The sequence below is a fragment of the Paroedura picta genome, chromosome 1 (assembly GCF_049243985.1).
Source record: "Paroedura picta isolate Pp20150507F chromosome 1, Ppicta_v3.0, whole genome shotgun sequence".
Lineage (NCBI taxonomy): Eukaryota > Metazoa > Chordata > Lepidosauria > Squamata > Gekkonidae > Paroedura > Paroedura picta.
Genome location: NC_135369.1, coordinates 59309086 through 59331955, shown reverse-complemented (window position 1 = coordinate 59331955; position 22870 = coordinate 59309086). Strand labels below are relative to the sequence as shown.

The 22870-nt window shown below is 44.4% G+C and overlaps 1 protein-coding gene across 1 annotated transcript in view; it reads right to left on the bottom strand.

Moving 5' to 3' along the window:
• The window catches only part of IARS2 (isoleucyl-tRNA synthetase 2, mitochondrial), a 44770-nt gene extending 22412 nt beyond the window's left edge, over positions 1-22358 (bottom strand). Inside the window, exons 1-12 of the mRNA XM_077339817.1 lie at positions 22065-22358; positions 21079-21201; positions 18884-19040; positions 16545-16693; positions 16409-16458; positions 16099-16208; positions 15918-16008; positions 12805-12920; positions 11803-11972; positions 9044-9134; positions 8783-8934; positions 7403-7563 (exon numbers count right to left, since the gene is read on the bottom strand). Coding sequence (XP_077195932.1) covers positions 7403-7563; positions 8783-8934; positions 9044-9134; positions 11803-11972; positions 12805-12920; positions 15918-16008; positions 16099-16208; positions 16409-16458; positions 16545-16693; positions 18884-19040; positions 21079-21201; positions 22065-22343 — 1649 coding nt within the window. The 5' untranslated portion in view covers positions 22344-22358. The remainder of the gene's footprint in view (positions 1-7402; positions 7564-8782; positions 8935-9043; positions 9135-11802; positions 11973-12804; positions 12921-15917; positions 16009-16098; positions 16209-16408; positions 16459-16544; positions 16694-18883; positions 19041-21078; positions 21202-22064) is intronic.
• Between the last annotated feature and the right edge of the window lie 512 nt (positions 22359-22870).

Sequence of the window (22870 nt, the reverse complement as noted above, 5' to 3'; positions counted from 1 at the left end):
CTTGCTTTTCTTTTAAATCCTCAGTAAACTACCAGGACCCTGCTGCTTCACGGTCCAGTTTTTCAGTACTATGCTTGAGGGGTCTGGTGTGTCATTAGATGATGAGAGACATATAAACATAGGGGGAAGGGAAAGGAAAAAATAATAACTATTAATGTCCAGTTTGCAAGTTAAAAGGTATGTCATAAAGACATTAAAGTAAAACATTGTATGGTTTCTGCAATGTCACCCCAAACAAGAGTATCCCCTTTTCACTCACAACCTTGCTTACTTGCCAGGGGGGAAATAACTTTCTTATTTCAAGCTAGCTGCAACAGGAGCACTCATGGACAATATGGTGGACATGAAACAGGTGCTGTTCAAACAGTGTTGTCAAGTGTAACAGCAACTCCATGTGGACTGGACAAATTTCCAGTGGAGGTGCTGTTACTTTTGAAGGCCACTGACCAGACTTGGAGTAGATATTGACTGAAGAACATCTGCTTATCAGGACGAAGTGTAGAACTACGATCAGACAAATTCCCCATCCTGGTTATATATATTATGTACATATACATGTGCTCTATGGAACATACTGTTTTTATTCCAATGCATTTTCTTTGTCTTACGCAAGCATAGAAATGTATGTCCTATGAAGAAGGCAGCAAAGGGACACAGAACTAATCAACGTTACTGTTCAAACCTGATGTCCAGGGTAATGACCTATGATTTGACAGACTGTGCTTCCTAAGTTTGCCTGTCATTTCTGTAGGCCAATACACTGAATACTTTCACCACTACATGGAATACTTTCACTATTCAGCAAGTTACACACAAGATACGTTGGGGGGAAATGAGCTGGTATGCGAAGAAGATGACGGTAGTTCAGACTGAAGAAAAAGTGTTTTATAAATACTTAAAGGCCACTCTTGAATCTTACTGTGCATGCCTTCTTGTATAATCATCATCATTTATAATAATGTATGAATGAATGCTGTAACGCAAACAAATGTAAAGCTTCTGATTTACTTGAAAAACTGCCACTAGCTTAAGATTGTAAGAGAAGCACTTTGGATCTGTAACTGGGCTAGGATAAACATGAGAGTCATTCAGCAGCAATGTTTCAAACACCCAAGTGGCAATTTATGCATAAAAACAAAAAAAATGTTTTCAGAAGGAAATATATTAATGAGTTGTGTTGTTTTTTGTTAGCACACTGTCCTTTTAAAAAACTAACACAGCAATATATACTTTTCTCGCCCCATAAAATAACTCAAACAACTATTTTCCAAAAGGAATTCAAGCTTGCCATTCAGTGTCTTTCTCCTTTGTCACATCTGTGCCTGTAATATTGGGGCAGGAATTTTATATGGACTCTTAGAAATGCTTATTTTGCTTTCAGCCTTGATCATATATAAATCTGAGAGGTCATATGACTACCAGAATTTCTGATTCAACTGGGAGACTATAAGAAGCCATTTCCTGTAATATGTGCAATACATGTTCATAAGCACCATAAAAAGAACATAAATTATGACTTTCTGATGTCATGAACTAAAACAGAGAACGAATCCTTTCTATAATATATTTCCCCACCAATTGTACATCAATTATCTGCAAAGTTAAAATCTCAGCACACAAGAAAATCTCCAGGGATTGTGTTAGCTTATGTCTTCAGTTTACATGAAGAACCACTGGTTAGTCCATCCAGCACACTGCTACCTACCCTGACTGGCAGCAATCCTCCAAGGACCCGAATCAGAGGACTTTTCTAGTCCGAGATCCCGTGCATGGGAAGCACATGCTCTACCACTTAGCTCTTAACCCTCATCTAACTATGTGGGTTACATATTTAGACAGTTATATCTGGACATGGGGTCGCGATGGGTCGGACACGATTTCACACCTAACAACAATAACAATCTGGACATTCTTTCCAATGGAGACCCAAAGAAACTTACATCAGTCTCCTGTCCTCCATATTATCCTCATAACAACTTTGGGGGCCAAGTTAGGCTGAGAGAGAGTGACTAGCCCAAGTTCATTCAGGGAGTTGTCATGGTAGAGTGAGGATCTGAAACTGGGTCTTCTAGTCCAACACTCCAATCACTACACTACAATTGTTTATCAAGAAGTATTATTATATTTCCAAGATAGGCCAGAATGGTTTACAGCAGTGTTCCCCAACCTTTTTATCACCAGGGACCGGTCAACGCTTGACAATTTTACTGAGGCCCGGGGGGATAGTCTTTTGCTGAGGGACGTCACCGCTGCCTGAGCCCCTGCTCCACTTTCTTTCCCATCAGTGCCCCTGACTTCCCGCCTCCCACTGGGGGGGGGGCTCTTGCCAGCAGCAGCTGCGCAGTGCCATGCTGAGGAGGAGCCCCAGCCATGGCGGCCGCGGGAGAGTATGAAAAATGAGCCAGCAGCAGTCAGGGCAGCCCCTGAGGCAGCAGCTGGGCAGGAGGACAAGGAGGAGCCACGGCCCAGTACCGACTGATTCACGGACCGGCACCGGTCCCCGGACCGGGGGTTGGGGACCACTGGTTTACAGTGCATGGTTTACAGTTACTGATATTTACATAGTAGAGCCTGAGTCTGTGAGCCACGAATTCTACGACCTGCCACCCAGTGAGTTGCCATGGCATTCAACCCTGGGTTCTCCTAGATTTTAGTTCCACACTCTAACACAGGCTTTCAGAGCCAGGATTTTGTGAAACCCTGGGGTTACTTGTTGGCCCTGGGATTCCTGAATTGCTGGGAGTCAATTCATTTTAAATATATTTTTTTAAATCTGTCAAATATTTACTATGTGATATGACCATATATGGTCATGTCAACCCCTTCCTAAAAGGGCCAATGTCTAGAGAGGGTGGGGAGGGGAGGGGCCCAAGGTGTGTACACAGCTATGCTTCCCACCACATTCTCTATGATCATGCCACTGATGGGGTTTCTTGAAGCCTAAAGAATATACCAGGAGTTTCTCAACAATAAAAACGTTGAGAAAGGCTGCCTAAAAGCTACACTACACTGGCTCAACTGGAGTCTGATGATATAGAAGACTACCATATATATTAGTCCATAGGAGTTTCAGTGCATAGCCACATTCAACTGGCAGAATTTGTGCTTAGGAGGGGGAAGGCAGAAGGGAGGGCATGTATGATTCTACAGATTGCTTCTTAAGCTTACATTTCAAGATTTGCTTCCTGAGATAAATGCAAACTAGGCCTATCAAGATTCACTTGGCCCTGTGAAAGAATTTGATGCAACAGATGATCATCAGCATTCATTATCAGAGGTCACAGGATCCTTAGAGCAGACGTATGGCATGTATATGCACACTACTATGATCCCCAAAAGTCACAGGTGTGTTTTTAATCTGCTAAGGAAAAGTGCAAACAAAGCACATTCTCTTAACCCTTGGAGCAGATGAACTAATCTCCCTCCAATGGTCTCAAGCATGCACTCTGGAGCTAGAGTGCTATGCGTATTGGAACAAGGTCACCGAATGCTGCACACTTTGCGATAATCCCAGCGGGTACTGAATGGTTCACCAGAAATCGGATGCCAATTTACCTTTGGCCTACACCTGCTCTAAACAACACTTCCATTTATATTTAGAAGAAGAAGAGTTGGTTCTTATACGCCGCTTTTCTCTACTTGAAGGAGACTCAAAGTGGCTTACAATTGTCCCCACAACAGTTTCCTGTCCTTTCCTGTCCCCAAAACATATACGCCTGTGAGGTGGGTGAGGTTGAGAGAGGCCTGATATCACTGCTCGGTCAGAACAGCTTTATCAAGTGCTGTGGTGAGCCCAAGGTCACCCAGATGGCTGCATGTGGGAGAGCAGGGAATCAAACCTGGCTTGCCAGATTAGAAGTCAGTGCTCCTAACCACTACACCAAACTGGCTCTCTTGGTGCAAACATTTTAGGTTGTCACCCAGAAGAGAATGAATTATAAGATCTATCAAATCAGAACACTGGCAATTCACAAAAGCAAACTAGTAAGATTTTTTAAAACCTATAAAATGCTTTTATATATCATAGATGAAGCATGATTCAAACTCCTTTGAAAGGAGGGAAAAGACAGATTTAAGATTCCCAACTCCTTTATGTCACCAAACAACAGAGAAAATTACCTGAGGCAAGCTTGGTTTGGGTTTGTTTCCTTTTAGTAATTATTAACTCCTAACTCCTAATTCCCTTCTTTCCCGTGAAAGGCGGGGGAATGCAAGAAGTTTTTTTTCATAGTGCATATATGGTGTATATTGTTCTTTTCTTTCTTGTCTGGCTTCTTTTTTTCTTTTTCTTCCACTCATTTTTAAGTATTTTTAAACAGCAGACCGAACAAGGCACAAGAAAAAAAAACTTCCTTAAATAAAAGAAACTATCAAAATATTAATCCAATTACAGTCTCAAAAGTTGCTAAACAAAGGAACATGGAAACAGGTGTAAACTAACCTCAAACACTTCCCAGAGAATACTGCTTCTGAGTTTCGAGCAACAATTCCACTCCCTACCCCAAAAAGTCCACTTTTAGAATTTTCATCCGCACATTCTCCAAGGGAGACTTCCTCCAGCATTCTAGTTATTCAGTTATCTCCCCCGAAACGGTCACCAATAGTATGGCCCGCAGACCCTTCCCTCCCCAACCAGGATTTTTCATATCTGTTTTAAGAGAGTGTGCGTAAAACATGCTCATGAAGCAGCGGAGTCCTTTTTTAGAGGATAATAGTGAAAAGTTTTACTTTTCTTCACCCTTCATGTAAATCTTGGACTAAGACAGTGCAATCATTTTAAGAGAGTCAATATCACACATACATAAATAACTTATCAAAACTTTTTACTAATTTAAAAGGACCATAAACTGAGGAGAGTCACAGTATAATTGAACCATGTTTTCTTTTTGACTCATTTCCTGTTAATCCTTCCTTCCCCACATCCTCTAAGTAGCACTTTCTGCACTACATCTGCAAACCTCCCTTCTCTTTCCCCTCCTGCTCCATACTGTTGTTCCTTCCTCTGCTTATCCAAATCTGTGCATACTTAAATCTACAGATTTGAGCCATGAACAGACAAAACCGATATTTCCACAAACCTGAAAAATGCCTAAGTATATCTTGATGATAAAACCCTCCAAATTAATAGAAGCAGCACACATAGCTTTAAGAAATGAATGCTCTCTGTGGCCAATGCTAAACAAACACAACAGTATTGATAGAATTCAAACCTCAATGAGTAAAAGACTGGAAAAGGGGACAGGGCTCTTTCCAGAACTGTTTTTAGTCTTTTTGATGGAGAAATCTTCAGAGCCAGACCTGGCAACAACCACCAGGTACCTTGTTACCATGCAACCTGTATAACTCACCCATGTCTAGCTGCTTGCTACAATTCAACATCAGCCATCCCATGAAAACCTGTATGGTGGATAGTTTTAGACCAGGATCTGAGAAACCAGGTTTGAATAGCCACTCAAGCCCAAGGTCACCCAGTGAGCCTCTGTGGCCATCACACATGCAGGGCACATGCAGCTGTGCATCTGAGACAAGCTGCAAAGACATGGATGACCTGCCACACTCCAATGAACGCTGAGAGAGGAACAGCACTGCAAATGTAATCATTTGGCATTCATCTTCTCACTTCCCTTTTTCTGAAAAGATGTAGGAAGGGATCTCTAACCATGTGTATTTGGAACTCTGTCTGTCAGGCGGAGCAACTAGCACAGCTTTATTTCAATCCCATTGGCCAGACAGCAAACCACACAACAATGGGCAAGAGGACATTATTCTTACTACTAATGTATGAAGCCTCAATTATGAAAGGGCCTACAACTACACACACACTAGCAGAAGTTAAAAAAGAAGTCTAGATTTCTAAACATGTATAGATGTAGACGCTTCATTATGCAGCACTCAGAGGCAAAAGGGGGGTTCAGGTTAATGAAATATAACAGACCCTCAAGTTTATTGCTCCGTCCTGCTCCATACTCAAAAAGATCTACAGTGAATAGCATTTTGACAGCTCCCAGGCTTGGGAGAACCCTCCTCCTTCCCCTTGAGCCACACGGTCTTCCTATTCAGGAGCAAACAAACAGGCCAGCTGCCCAGGAGCGTTCTGGATGATCAAGTATTGCACAACAAAGCCTTGACTATATCAAGACAATGTTCAAGAGAACCCTAGCATATTAAGAAGCACTATGAGGAAATAAGAATGAAAGCGGTTTGTCCTCATCATAATGTTTAGCATGGCTCACCCTTTCCTCCATGAAAACTGGCAGGAACCATGCAAAGCAGAGAGATAATGAGTCTTTTTATACAGAGTCTATAGCTCCTGAGGGGTCTCTAATACTGCCTGTATTGGAAGAGATTTTGGATTCTGGCCAGGTTCTGCCCAGCAATGCTGTAAAAAGGTGAACTAGCACTGTCCCTGAGCAGTGTCAACTGCTTTTTGTGCCAAAGATGGCAAGTGAACTATGGGGGCCCTGGCCAAATGACAGTGAAGAACAGGCCTGGTTCTTTTACAGGCAAACCCAGCACAACCTCTTCAATCCAATGATACAAACTGGTCTATGAACCTTTCCTTTCCTCTCTATGCTCAAGAAAACACTGGTAGTTCCATGGGCTCTTTGCTCCTTCACAAATACCAACTAATATGAGCTGGAAATAGGGCAGAACTACTCAGGCTGGACAGACATTCCCAACATCCGGAGTCATCAGGTATATCCTGCGTCCCACAAATCTGCCATACTAGTGAAGGGTAAACCCTCACTTCTGTGGAGAAAAATGATGCCCACACTGCTTTTGAGAGGCTTCCATCTTCAACACTGGATAGCCTAGCTGGCAGTCCTCCACAAACATTCTGTAGTGAGACTACAAAGTGTGTGTGTGTGTGTGCAGGCCTTTGAAACCCAAAAGCCCTCCCTTCACACATACCCTGTTCATCACAATGAAGGGCACTTTATTATATAAAATAAACAATTCTTTACTTGTGGTCTCCTTTTTAATCACACTGAGGCTTAGTTGTATAAAATGCCAATCCTGTGGCCCCCTGTGTATGCACAAACTTCCATATCTATGGCCAACTTTTAACCACAGGAGTTCCCCCCTTCACTTCATCCATCCCATGCAGACCCAAATATAAATCTAAGAGGGCAATCTAAGAGCTCCCTTTGACTAAAGAACACAGACTTGGACACAGCTTACTGTCACTTGGGATGCAGCATTTCCCGAGTTAATTCTTATGCAAATTACCATACTGATGAAGCAAGCATGGAAATGGTATTACCTGCACGGTTCCCCCAAAGCCAGATCACAAGGCCAAAGTACGTTGTTTCAAAGTATTCCCCTTGCCAATTGTTGTCATACACAAAACCCCCAAACCACATTACATTTTGAAATAACCAAATGCCTATAAAATACATACCTGTTGATTAAGGGTTCACTTGTTGTCTTATGGTAAAAAACTGGGATGGGAACTCCCCAGCGCCTCTGTCTGGATATACACCAGTAATTTCTTCTGTCCAACATATCCAGCATTCTATTCGTTCCTGAAGTTGGGACACATTTAACTTTCTTTAGGGCCTCCTATAAAACAGCCAGAAAAAGCCATGGAGTTTGACAAAAGGTCACAGAGAAGCAAAGACACTATTTTGCCATAAAACTGTGCTACAAATACCAAACTTTACAACAGCATGTTCTTCCATTCCCAGAATTTGAACACAACAAAATCTTATAACTGTATTTCTGAAATAAATACTATATATTCATGTGTTCCCTTCACATTTATAGGAGCTGTGGGTACAGAAACATGAGGCCCAATACTCTACATGGTTCAAATATGTACCTTAGGAGCTGCACAAGTACATCTAGATATCTGTTCTGGGTGATTTTAAATTCTCTCTTAAACAGTCTGGCAAACAATAGTTACCACATGTTTCAAGTTGCCAAAGGACTAGATTAAAGAGATGTCAACTTCCTGGTGGGACCTGGGAATGGTCCAGAAATACAGCTAATCTCTAGACTACAAAGATCAGATTCCCTGGAGAAAATGGGTGCTTTGGGGGGTGGACTCTATGGCATTGTATCCTAGCTGAGGTCTCTGTCCTTCCCAAGCTTCACCCCCAAATTTCCAGGAGTTCCCCAACCTGGATCTGGTTTCCCCCTCAACCTCATTCAGCAGCCAAGAGGAATCTGGCAACCCTAACTTGTGCCTTCCTGGGTGGGTCCCAAATTCTGTCATCTTGTAGAAGGGTTGTTTCTTAGCCCATATATTTCTGCCCCCATGCTTGAAGAAGAGTTGGTTCTTATATGCAGCTTTTCTCTACCAGGGGTTTCGTAGTGGCTTACAATCACCTTCCCATTGCTCTCCCCACCACAGACACCTTGTGAGGTAGGTGAGGCTTAGAGAACCCTGATATGACTGCTCAGTCAGAACAGCTTTATCAATGCTGTGGCGAACCCGAGGTCACCCAGCTGGCTGCATGTGGGGGAGAGCGGAATCAAACCCAGCTAGCCAGATTAGAAACTGCCGCCCTTAACCACTACACCAAGTTGGCTACCAAAAGCATGGAATGTGATACAGAAGGGGGGGGACGGGACGGGACTTGAGTGATAAATCCACAGAAATCCTGCTATCCTTTGAATATACAGAAATGCCTTAGAATCTAACCCACAGCCTTCATATATCTTCGTTCTCCTCTGGATGTTACCTACTGGAATTTAGAACAAGATGAAAACATTCTGAATAGTGAAAATTACATCTGAATTTAGCAAGAATGAAAGATTCAGAGGGTCTGCCTACTACCTGAGCAGGAGCCTTGAGGTCCGCTGTATTAATGAACCATTGCTTGCTGGCACGAATAATCACTGGTTTTTTAGTCCTCCAGTCATATGGGTAACTGTGGGTGAATTTCTCTTCCTTCAATAAATTCTTGGCTGCCTGAAGCATCCGAATGACTGCGGAAAACCACAGAAAGATCACTGGTGAACTTGCCACAGCTTGCACAATGGGAAATTAGCTCTGCTATGTCCTACTTCTACTTTCAAATAGAAATTATATACAGACCCATTTCATTTCCTTCTCCAAGAACAGCTTTATTCTGAAGCTCTGAACCTGCAGCTTCTGTGAAAAGTCCACCTTCATCTACCAGACAATCCTAGAAGAACATTAGTTGAGGTTATACTTAAAACTTGAGAATGTTTTATCAGACAAGTTTTAAAAGGAAGTGATCAAAGACAGCTGAATTAGGAATTTCTTGGTTCAGCTGCTGTTTCTGTGAAGAACTCACCTTACATCTGCTACTCAATCTTAGATCAGCTCCCTTTCTGTAATACAAGGAGGAATACTGACCTACCGTAACAGGGCTTACTGTAAGGATTGCTATAAGGTAATTACGCTGTATGTCTCATACATCTGAAAACGCTATAGAAACATTTGTCCATATCCCTCTAATAGCTAAAATACTTCCAGGATATGCAAATCCATTCAACAGGTCCAGCCACAGGCTGACAACCTCCCTCCTACAACCATCATTGCAGACTTGCCCACCCACCGTGCCATCAGTAAGCATTGATTTATTGTTCTCCCCAATGTTCTATTATTCATAAATTTATAGTTATTATTGTATTACTAGTAATTAAGCCCGCTGCAGCTTAAATACAGCGGGCGCTAGGGTGGCAATGGAGTTTGGAGGGGGTGGCAGTGTGGCCTGGGGGTGGGCAGGCGCGGACCGTGGGTCATGGAGGGGGGGCGAGACGGTCTCGCGTTGGCTGAGGGCTCCTGTGGGTGTTTTGGCGGTGCAGCCTCTACCTGAGGTGTCCCAGGCAGTGGAGCGTGGTCGGCGGCGGCAGATTGGCGAAGGGGCAGATGTGCTTGGCGCAGCGTCTCCGGCGTTGCGGCCACGGCCTGTCCCGGCGGCAGCGGCTGGCGGCCAAGGCGGTGGCTGGGCCGTTGCCGCAGCCGGCACCATTGGGGGAGGGCTTGCCGTTGCAGGCGCGGCGGCGGGTGGCAGCAGCAGCCAGAGGGTTTGCGGGCCAGCGCCAAGCTCTGAGCAGCGGGCAAAGGCGGGCGCGGCGCTGGCACGGCTGCCGGAGGGGCCAGTGCCGCGGGGGAAGGCGGCGCTGGGTCGGGCGCTGTCGCAGCTGTGTCAGGAGGGCGAGCTGCGCCTGCAGGCAGTAGGGAGGCGCGCAGAGCGTTGGCAAGGTGGGCCGGGTGCATTTTGGAGCGGCAGCGGCTCCTGGCCTGCAGGCAGCCAGCAAGGGTCCTTTGCGGGCGGACAGGCAGGCAGAAAATGGTGCCGGTCGTCCAGATGCGGGCGAGTTGGGGGGGACAGGTCGGGAGGCGCGACTGGTCAGTCCAGCGGCAAGGGACCAATCGCGACCTATCGGCACCCTTCCTCATCACAGACAGGGCCCTCCTTAGGTGCCCTTACCCAAATATTTAATCCGCTCCGCAGGAGCGGTTTAAAGATTATATACTGAGTTGTGTGTATTGTGTATTGTTCCTGTTTGATGTAACTGTTCCTGTTTGATGTAACTTGCCCTGACCCTTTGAGGAGGGCAGTATATAAATATAATTAATCAACCAATCAATCAATCTCTCTAAAGTGAGGTTTGAGATACTGGCATGTATCTTACCACTTTACTGAGCAAAATCTGTAGTCCTTTCTACAGCCTAAGGTTTTTCTGTTGGAGAAAAAGAACTACCAAGAATTGGCTGACAGCTGACTACAGGTGACAAAAGGGTTCAGAAAAATAGTTTACTTAAGAATTCACAACACTTGATTGAAAAGTTTTCAAAACAGAATCACTCTGTTATCTTAATCAGACATGCTTTCTTTTCCTACCAGTCCTGTGAACAGAAGTCCAGGGCCAAATTACACATGATGCTGGAAGACAATGACTGGATCTTCCAATGTATAATTCAAGTGGGGGCTGGGGGCACCTGGGATTAGGACACTTGTGCAAGTAGCTTCTTCCATCTACATTCCTCCCTCAGCTGCTAAAAGATCTAATACAATGGAAAGGGGGAAGGCAAAATTCTAATACCTGTCCTCTCCCTGCCTCCCCAATTAGCAATAAATAGAGCTGTGGAGAATCAGATTTCTCTTGGAAAACAATAGAGGGAGAGATCACTTTTCCCTCAGAGAAGATCCAACCCAGAATAACATATACAAACCTTTTACGTGTTATTAACCACTCTCAGGAAGGCTAAAAAAAATGACATTAAGAGCTTCTACTCTTTTTTGCTCCATCCTTATCCATGGTTCCTCTATATATTTGTGAAACAGCCTGGGGGGTGGAACGTGTCTGACTATCCAAGTTGGAATAGGGCCAATCAGGGTGCAGTCACCTTTGCTGGCTGCACCCTGATTGGCCATGCCCCTGCAGCTCCCACCCTGTCCCTGGACTCTAGCCTCTTTGCTCTCAGAGGCATCTCAGTGCCTGGAGCCAGTAGCAGGTAAGGGGCCCTGGGAAAAAGGTTGTGGTGGAAAGCCTGCTAATGAGGGCCTCTTGGCCTACTAGGCTGGGCCTGCTAATGAGGGCCTCTTGGCCTGCTAGGCTGGGACTCCCGGCCTGCTGACTGCCTGCTAAGGAGCTCTGTCTCAGATCTGCTAATGAGCTGGCCAGCCCCCACCCGCCCCACTTGATCTGGCTGCGAGCTGCAGCCCAAAGCCACCTTAAGCTGCCTGGCCAGGGGAGGGGTCCTTTTCAAGGCCCGTTCTTACGAATGGGCTTTGAAGCTAGTCTATTAATATCTGACATCAAGGTTTTTTGAAAAAGAAAAACACAGATTAAAAAACCAAGCAAGCAAAACCACAGTACCATGGGAAGTTGGTGGTGAGAAGCTACACTGTAATCTTCCATACCATGAGCTGGGGCTGTATGAACTAATCCTGTTCCTTTTGACATAGTCACATGATTTGCAGGTAAAAGTGGGGACAGTTTTCCAGGAATTGTAGGATGTGAACATGTGCCACCTTCCAAATCTGCCCCTGAATTTAAAAAGAGACAGAAATAAAAACATAAGAATCAAATCTTGTGTGTTGGAAATGGAACTCTGGTCACATTTTAAAGTAAGATTGCAGCCCAGATGTATTAACTCCTCCCCACTCCAGTCACTGTCCACAAGTCTTCAGTATCTGCACCAGATTCTTGAAAATACTGGTTTGTGATACAAAAGACAAACAGAAAACAACAATGAAAAATAAACCAAAGAGACCCAGGCCATATTTCAGAATTACTTCCTTTGAGGGAGCTCGTAGTTGCTTCCTTGAGGGCGGCCTGACATGTCGGGAGGCGCGAAGCGCCTCCGATGCGTCAGGCCGCCAGCAAGGGAGCCCCTGGCAGCTGCTCTCTGCGCGGCTGCCGGGGGCTCCCTGCCCGGTGGGCTGAAGCGGCGAGAGGCGCAAAGCGCCTCTCGCAGCGTCAGCCCCCTGACACACAGAGCCCCGGCAACCGCGCTCCGCACGGCTGCGGAGGCTCCGTGGTCTAGCGCCCGCTGCATTTAGCTGCAGCGGGCTTGATTACTAGTATAATATAAATACAATAAATAAAGTTTAAAGAACAATCAGAAAATTTCTGTAATGGAAAGCAAAATCAACAGCACCACTAAAAAAAGACACCCAAGGATTACCTCAATGGCAACTCCTAAAGTAGAATAACTGAGTTTATCTTCTGAGACAAATTACTATTCAATTAAATGTACTAAATAAGATCTCTGAACGCAAGTAGTGCTCACTAGTTAGTCAACAAATGATAATACACTAGACCAGTTTTTAAACACACATCTGAGATCTCTTAAATTCCAAGTATTAAAGCATCTACCTTTACATGTTGAAATCACATCAAACTCTGTATCCAAGACAGCAGCTATAGATGGAACTCTATCTGCAGCCACAATAAAGCGCTCCCCAGTATTTGTGCACTTCACGATCGAATACCTACAAATTTATGCACATATACATACATATTAATATTCCACAACACCATGGTATTATTATACACATAAATCAAAATGAACACACAGAAGACTTTCCTCTCTTTTTGCTGCCGAGTTGCAGCCGACTTAAGGTAACATTTCATGGGGTTTTCAAGGCAAGAGATGTTCAGAGGTGGTTTGTCAGTGCCTGCCCCAGACTTCCTTGATGGTCTCCCATCCAAATACTGACCAAGGCTGACCCTGCTTAGCTTCCAAGATCGGATGAGATCAGGCTATCCTGGGCTATCCTTATTGCATGACAATTTACAGGATACAGCAGTGCTGATAAGGCACTTTCTGTCACAAAAAGAGAAGCACCAATTGTACTTCACTGCATTTTCATAGGATTTGTCATTGTAATCACTGTCAAACAGAAGAAAAGCCTACTTTGTGAGGATTATTTTGAAGAAATCTGCACAGAATTGAATTATGCTAACTTGCCTTACACACCTTGAAAAATCTGCCAATCGGTGACAAAATAAATAGGGCAGAGTAAAGGTGTCACCAGTTGGAAAACTGTCATCAGTTGCAAATAGTGATAAATTTAAGTGAGATTTTGTACATGAAAGCAAAACAATGGGGATACGTTTAATAGCCCAGCAAGAACTATTTTCCATTAATTTGTCCACTCCCCTTCAAAGTCAAGTGGTAAATTAGGCCATTCCACTTTAGCATGGAGAAAAATGCTAGATAAAATGCATCCTTTGCTTAGGTGCAGCCTACTTAATCAGTACAAACTAGAAATTGCTGGGGTGCAACCTAACATCTCATCCTCAATCAGGAATCTGGGGGAGATTCTGGATACCTCCCTTTCTTTGGAGGCCCAGGTTATAAGGGTAGCCCACATGCCGTTTTACCACCTTCGCCAGGCAAGACTACTAGCACCCTATCTTCCCCTGGACTGTCTAGGCACAGTGATCCATGCAATGGTCACCTCTAGGCTGGATTTTTGTAACTCGCTCTACATAGGCCTACCATTGTACTTGACCCAGAAACTCCAGATGGTGCAGAATGCAGCAGATAGGGTCCTCACCGGTGCACCTTGGAGGGCCCATATCCAACCTGTGATGAGGCATCTGCATTGGTTGCTAGTCCTGACCCTGATCAGGTTCAAGGTTTAGGTATTGACCTTTAAGGCCATTCGCAGCTTGGGCCCTGCCTGAGGGACCGCTTGTCTCGTTATGCCCCCGCCCGCAGGCCACTTTGCTCTGTGGGTGCTAATCTACTGGAGGTCCCTGGCCTCATAGAAGCATGCCTGGCCTCAACCCAGGCAAGGGCCTTTTCAGTCCTGGCCCCGACCTGGTAGAATGAGCATCTAGGAGAGCTGAGGGCCGTAACAGATCTATCAGTTACCAGAGCCTGCAAAATGAAGCTCTTCCACCAGGTCTTTGGTTGAGGTCAAAGCCAGCCCTCCTCAGGCTATACGGTAACTTCCAGCATATCCCACTCTGAGGGGTGGATGGCTGCAGGGATGGGGGGAGGGATTATACCTTATGGTAAGGCAACAGAAATGTTGTCTGAAAGCTCTGCCTATGAGGCTGGGAGTTCAATCCCAGCAGCTGGCTCAAGGTGGACTCAGCCTTCCATCCTTCCGAGGTCGGTAAAATGAGTACCCAGCTTGCTGCTGGGGGGTAAACGGTCATGACTGGGGAAGGCACTGGCAAACCACCCCACATTGAGTCTGCCATGAAAACGCTAGAGGGCGTCACCCCAAAGGTCAGACATGACTCGGTGCTTGCACAGGGGATACCTTTACCTTTACCCATTGTACCCCACCAAAAGTCTTCGGAGAGTTGCAGGCTAAAAAAATCTAATGAACATAAATAAATAAATAAATAAATAAATAAATAAATAAATAAATAAATAAATAAATAAATAAATAAATAAATAAATAAATAAATAAATTAATTAATTTAAGCAAGGCGAATAAAGTGATGTTTTCCTTCTGTAATTCTGTTAATAGCCATCTGTGACAAATGGCATAACATTTTAAATGCAAAGGTACAGAGAAATTGAAAGAGTAGATTGAGAATTTGGCAGTGGAGCTAGTGGCAGAGCTGATAGGAAACCATAAATGTGCAGGTGTGGTATATTCCACATCTACCCCCTTATTCTATGTTTGTATATTATGGTAAGCATTCCATTCCATGGAAATGAAAGTTACATAATCCCAAAGTTCTTAGTATGTTAATCGTATTTAAGAAGACAGCAAAAATGTTCCAAAGGAACGAAGACAGATAAGAACAGAACTTGTACAGTGGTCACAAAAAAGGAAGGCAGATATATGAAAGAAAGCATGCAACTCTCTTTTTTTTGGATCTGTAACATTTTGGATCTGAGAATTAAAACAACAATGTCAAATTATTCATACCCTACACAAATGCTTTCTTGGAAGCAAACACGTACTTGATTCTTAGTAAAGAAATCAGATCAACCACATATGACTAGTTTGGCACTAATATTTGGCACTAATATTTGCACGACATCTCGTTAATTGTACAAACGAAATTCAAGTTGTTCCAATACTAGAGATACACTAAAGCAACGAATTCCTGGCCCCAGGAAAGCACGCCTAGCCTCAACCAGGGCCAGTGCCTTTTCGGTCCTGGCCCCAACCTGGTAGAATGAGCTCCCGGAAGACCTGAGGGCCCTGCGGGAATTACCAGCATTCCACAGGGCCTGTAAGATGGAGCTCTTCCACCAGGTTTATGGTTGAGGCTGGGGTCTATGCCCCACCTCCAGGTATGAGTATTCATCTTACCTCCTCCCCCCCCCTCTAAAATTCCCCTCTAATGTTGGGGATTATGTTTTAACTGGGGGGGTTTAGCGGGGGTTTTATGACAAGTAACCCGCCATGAGCCAACTTGGGAGTGGCAGGAATTAAATCTATAATAATAATAATAATAATAATAATAATAATAATAATAATAATAATAATAATAATAATAATAATAAATACTCTGAATTTGGCATGTAACAAACAGCTTGATTGGCTGGAATAGTCCAGGCATTCGTGGTCCAGATGATCAAACTCACAGGAGGCGTTCCATCTACAGATGAAAACACATTCCATTAGCCCATCTCTTTGAAGAATCAAATTAAAACAAACACACACATAGAATCGGGAACACAAAGCATACTTATCAGAGAAGCCAATTTGGGTGGCGGTTTCAACAAGGGAAATCGGACATATACAGAACGGCTAATATGCTGCTCATTGTATTCAAGCTCAGCTTCAGCCACAGCTGTACTGGATAAAGAACAAGCATAGAGGAGAATGCATTTTGCAACACTGGTGGAGCACTAGGCAGCACAGGCATGATACCAAAGTGACAGCTACCACCCCCAAACTCTGACACCCCAAGGCCACCTCCCCACTGCAGAGCCAGCCCTGCTCCTGCCCCTTCTTCGTTATATCTGAGGGGTGGGGGAAACAAAACAGGGACTTACTTTGTTGAAGGAGACCAAAACACTGGTTTATAATCCTGATAAATATAACCCTAAAGGAAGGAAAAAAGTCAAAACCATCAATATTGACTGGTTTTCAGAAAGCTGAGATTCTGTTATGTACTAAGTGTTAACCTACCTTATGATACATTTGTTGAAAAATACTCAGCTGTTTTGCTTCATACTTCTTATCAAATGTGTAGTAGCTTTTCTCCCAATCTGCCATTATGCCCCAGCGAATGAAGGCTGATTTCTGTTTCTCGATCACCTTTTGGGCAAATTCTTTGGCTGAAAAGGGGAAACATGTGGCTAATAGCAATTTGGCCAGTACAAGGGAAATGTTACGGGCTTAATCAGCAGTCTTTGCAGACAAATAATAATAAAAGCATAAGCTTTTACACAACTATACAAGATGCTGCTGACTCAAGAACTGTTCATCAGGGGTCTTTAATATCAGCTGTAAAAGAATGAATGAACCAAAGTTGCAGCAGTGGAGAATTTTAATCTCTTCTTCAACACATTTCCATACCATTTCCTTAAGAGAAGAGCAAGAGTCCAGGAGCACCTTATCAATATCTGTGGCAGGGAAAGAGCTTTTGTGAGTCAGACACCATCTGAAGAAGTGAGCAGTGACTCACAAAAGCTCATACCCTGCCACAGATGTTGTTAATCTTTAAGGTTTCACTGGACACTGGCTCTTTTCTACTGCTACAGACAAACTAACACCCATCTTGATTTCCCAGACAGAAACTGGTACATAGAATCATAGAATCATATAGTTGGAAGGGGCCATACAGGCCATCTAGTCCAACCCCCTGCTCAATGCAGGATCAGCTCTAAGCATCCTAAAGCATGCAAGAAAAGTGTGTATCCAACCTTTGCTTGAAGACTGCCAGTGAGGGGGCACTCACCACCTCCTTAGGCAGCCTATTCCACTGCTGAACTACTCTGACTGTGAATTTTTCCCCCCTGATATCTAGCCTATATCGTTGTACTTGTAGTTTAAACCCATTACTGTGTGTCCTCTCCTCTGCAGCCAACAGAAACAGCATCCTGCCCTCCTCCAAGTGACAACCTTTCAAATACTTAAAGAGGGCTATCATGTCCCCTCTCAACCTCCTTTTCTCCAAGCTGAACATTCTCAAGTCCCTCAACCTATCTTCATAGGGCTTGGTCCTTTGGCCCCAGATCATCTTTGTCGCTCTCCTCTGTACCCTTTCAATTTTATCTATGTCCTTCTTGAAGTGGGGCCTCCAGAACTGCACACAGTACTCCAGGTGTGGTCTGACCAGTGCCGTATACAATGGGACTATGACATCTTGTGATTTTGATGTGATGCCCCTGTTGATACAGGCCAAAATGGCATTTGCCTTTTTTACTGCTGCATCACACTGCCTGCTCATGTTTAGTTTACAATCCACAAGTACCCCAAAGTCACTACACTTTGTTATAAAAAGGCAGCTTGTTTTTGTTGCTATTGTTGTTATTTAATTAAAACAGTATTTGTTAGCAAGGGCAAAAGTGAGCACGATGCGTCTAGGCCTCATGCAGTCAGGAGCAGACCTACTAGTGTAGGATACAAGGCAATTATTCACTGACATTGAAATTTATACAAATAGTATTTCAGTTGGTTAACAATTATAATGACACTAGCTTCAAAGCTTTGAAAGGGACCTCCCCCACGGCACCAGGTGTGCTCTGCGGGCCATGGGGAAGCCATCCTGGCTTCCTCCCCATCGGCGAGGCTGCGGCTTTCCCAGGTGCGTGGCCTCCTGACTGGAGGGCCGCCATGATGTGGGGGTGGCGTGGCCGGCTCTTGGAGGCAGGCGCTCCAGGGGCCAGCCCAATCCGGATGCACCCAGCAAAGCAAAGCAAAGCTGGGTGCATCTGGATTGGCCCGCTAACCTGGACACCACCCGGACAAGGTGGTGTCCAGGCTTGGACAGGGCCACCCACATGGCCCTTTTTCTTTTATATATAGGCCTATGGTTAAGATAGTGGGAGGTGCAGTGACTCAGCAGTACAGCCTCTGCTTTACATACATAAGGTCCCAGGTTCAATCCCCAGCATCTCTTGTTGAAAGAATTGGGTAGGAGGTGATGTGCAAGACCTCTGCCTGAAACCCTGGGGAGGCACAGTCAGCCTGAGCACACAATAGTGACTTTGAGGGACCAAGGGTCTGATTCAGTATAAGACAGTTTCATGTGTAACATTTTAAAAGATAAATCTATTTATTTAAAAATAACCACACACAGTACCTGACTAGTACTTTTTTCTCACTTCTCAAATGTCTACAACACCATATTTTCATTTTCTCAAGACCCTTTCAGTAAGAAATTTAATCACTGATCTATAAAGGTATAATTCTCAAATACTTCAGTGCGCACACATTCTCTCTTTTAATAAGCGAGATTCACATGCTCAAATTGCAGCTGCACACCCATGACACAAACCTCTCAGAGAAATTTCGCAAAATACCTCTTTGTCTGATTTCCATTGCTGAAAGATGCTGTGTTCCCTCAAATCCTGATAATGCTTTTAGCTCTATGGGTAATCCATGGCAATCCCAGCCTGGCACATAATGTACTGTGTAGCCTTGCATCATGTAGAATCGATTGGTGATGTCTTTCAAAATCTGAAAAGGGAGAAAAAATTATATACTTCAGACTTTACCTTTAAAATTCAGGAGGATTATACAATATTTATGTTAGATTTCAAACTACTGGGCTACATATATCTCTTTCCTCTGATATGTAATTTCTAAGAGTGCTAACTAAGATATTTTAAGAGAAATGCATACTGCCTAGATCAGAGGTGGCCAAACTGTGGCTTTCCAGATGTTCATGGACTACAGGGGCTCATGGGAATTGTAGTCCATGGACATCTGGAGAGCCATAGTTTGGCCACACTTGGCCTAGATGGAAAGATGGTGTTTTAATACATGCTAAATAATGCCAGTTCAATCTAGTGACCATTTGCAAGTGGATTTTGCCATTTCACACAGTAAAATCCAGTTGCAATGCATTGAAAGTGCATTATTTAGTGAGTGTGAAAGTGTTTTAAGTCTTAAAGCTAGCATCTGCAAAGTGACTAACATGACTGGTCCCTTGCCATTCTCAAGAACTTGAAGACACAGATAGTGTGTCTTGCTTCCAGATAGGCACTTGCAGATAGGCACTTGCTTCTACAGACTGACATGGTAATAAGAGTCAAGGGCAAATCTGGCTTCAGAGCCAAAGACAAATCTGAAGTGCATTACTAAGCTAGGAACTGAATTCCTGTCATTGATCCAGTCAGTGATAGCTATCATACACATCAGACTTAGCAAGCCATTACGTTTTCTAAAATCTACAAACAAAAACACAACAAAACACTTCATTCATCTTAATGTTTACTTGACAACAAATTCTGAAGACATTAACCATATGATAAAATACAGAATCATTTCCTTGCAACCAGGTGTCAAGACAGCTAAATACATTTGTAAGGACAATCCCTGAACGAATCATAGATTCATAGGGTTGAGCTTCAGACGACTCTGCTTGAGCTATCCTAGCACTGCTTCCAGATATCTGGAGGTGAATCTGGGTGGCCCTCCATCAGGATGAAGAGCTGGGTGTCATCTGCATATTGATGACACCCAAATCCAGAGCTCTGTACCAGCTAGGCAAGAGGGCACATAAAGATGCTGAATAAAATTGGGACTCCACATGTGAGTTGGCAGTGGCTCAATTGTCTCTCTCCTTTTGCTACCCTCTGTCCGCCATCACAGAGAAAAGAGATCACCCATTGGGGGGCTGTCCCCCATAAACAGTTCCGCAGGGCCTGCAAAAGGGAGCTCTTCTGCCAGGCATTTGGTTGAGACCAGGTACAACCAACAGCAAATGAAGGGCCCCTGCTCCCCTCCCTCTCAGAACTCCACCAGAGTGCTCTGGACCTGTTTGTACTGTTTACTGTATCATGGTTTACATTGTTTATTATTACAACTACCTGTTATTAATATTGTATGGCGATTCATGTGTTATTGTTTTATGTATTGTTCATAAGTTCCATGTAAACCGCCCTGAGCCCCCGAGGAGGGCGGTAGGTAGGTAGGTAGGTAGATAGATACCTACCTACCTACCTACCTACCTATCTATCTATCTATGGAGGTCATCCAACTTAATTAAAAGCCTGAGTGAACAAAAGTGTTTTGGCAACATAAGTACTGGATGAGCTTCAGGGGACATGGTATTCGGAAGCAAGGCGCCTCTAATGAAAAAAACACCTGCCTCATCTCTGAAGCTGGGAACAGAAGGTGGGGCTTGTGAGGTAGATCATTACTGAGAGGTTGGACAATGACAGGAAAAATGCATGTTTTATGTAGAAGAAGAAGAGTTGGTTCTTATATGCCGCTTTTCTCTCCCCGAAGGAGGCTCAAAGCGGCTTTCCCTTTCCTCTCCCCACAACAAGAGGTGTGTGAGGCTGAGAGAGCCCTGATATCCCTGCTCGGTCAGAACACTTTTATCAGTGCCGTGGCGACCCCAAGGCCGCATGTGGGGGAGCGCAGAATCGAACCTGGCATGCCAGATTAGAAGTCCGCACCCCTAGCCACTACACCAAACTGGCTCCACTACACCAAACTTTATGTACAATGAAGACAAACCAAATTAATGTAACATAAATATACTCACCTTATTCAATGCATGCCCAACGTGAGGGTCGCCATTGGCATATGGTGGTCCATCATGAAGACAAAATTCTTGCTTTGTTTTCCTTTGTCTTTGCCATGAATACAGTTCTGAAAAGCCACATTTCTACAGAAATATAGCACCAGAACAGTTTTACTCATGTATTCTAACAAGCCAACAATAGAACACTATATTAAAAACAGAAAAGTGAAATATGTCCTTATATTTAGTTGCAACAATCTAACACATATCAACTAATAAATGGCTGCTATGCTGCTTTCAAATTCAAAAAACTATTTGTATAATAATTATTTATAATTATTGACAAGCATTACATTGAGTGCACTTGATTTTTAAAAAACCCATTCCCACTTGAAATATCAGATTCTCTAGTTAATTTTGGGCACACAACTACATAACAAAGTAATGCTGTTTTATACAACAACAACAAGACATCAAGTAAACTCATTACATTCCCCGAGATAATGAGATTTCGAGACAAGAAATGAACAGAGGTGGGTTTGCTTCATCTGCAATCCCTGTCTTCTTTGGTGGCCTCCCATCCAAGTACCAACCATGGTCAGCTTCCAAACTCTGACAAGATCAGACTAGGCTAGGCCATTAGGCCCCTTCTCCCGACGACTTCCAGGGAAAAGATTTACAAATATCACCATTTGTATACTTCTGGGCTAACTGACATTCCCTTGGATTTTGCCCTGGTTGCTTTCTGCAGACCAGAACCCCATGCATCTTGGAGATACACGTGCACATCACTGCATTGTGTTGGTGCATAGTTATCTTTTCCATGAACAGCTTTACTCCAGCTAATTGATTGTGGCACTCTGAATTCTACATAGTGGGTGCTGATCTAAGATGAGAGTGCGCGCAGCCCCAGAAAGCGCTCGACCTGCCTCGTGCCGTCGCATTCAGCCTCCCTCAACCCAACTCCCTCTATTTAAGAAGCCCCCGTCCTCCTCCTCCCTCTCTACCTGCTGTATCTCTAGCTCCGTTTCGGGCTGCAGCCGGCCGGGCAGCTGAACGGGAAAGTCGCTGCGGGGCAAGAGCACCGTTTCCCGGTACCTGCCGTCCGGCCTCGCTTTCTGACTGCTGTTGGCCCCGGAGGAGGCTACCCGGCGAGCCCAGCACCAGGCACGCGCCGAGCCCCGCACCACCGGCGCGGCCCACAACATTGTCCACCTCGGGCCGAAAGCACTTCCGGGTGAGTGACGGCGAACAGGGGACGTACGACGGTCTCCGAGAGGGGACATGCGGCAGCGCTCCCAGGTTTCGCCGAAGTGGGCTCGCTCCTCCCTCTCCTTCCAAGAGCCCGCCCGGGTTTTAGAGCGCGGGAAAGTGCCGCGTTGTCTTTTTTCGTGCTCTGGAGATGGAGTCAGTCCTGCAAGACGCTTCAGGCTCTAGACGCGAAGCGAAACCGGGATTTAGCTAGCCAGCTCTAGAAACGAATGACAAAATGAACAGGAGCCTTTTCTGTGGGGCAAGGATGGAACACAATCGGAGTCCAGTAGCACCTTTAAGACCAACAAAGATTTAATCAAGGCGTGAGCTTTCGAGTGTAAGCACTCTTCCTCAGACCATCATGAACTGACCATCATGAATTCCCACTGTCTCGATGTTCAGTTCATAGTCTGAGGAAGAGTGCTTGCACTCGAAAGCTCACGCCTTGATTAAATCTTTGTTGGTCTTAAATGTGCTCCTGGACTCCGATTTTGTTATGTAGTGCTGCTTCAGACCCACACGGCTACCCACTTGTCAACCCACCTCGCTAAATCGCTAA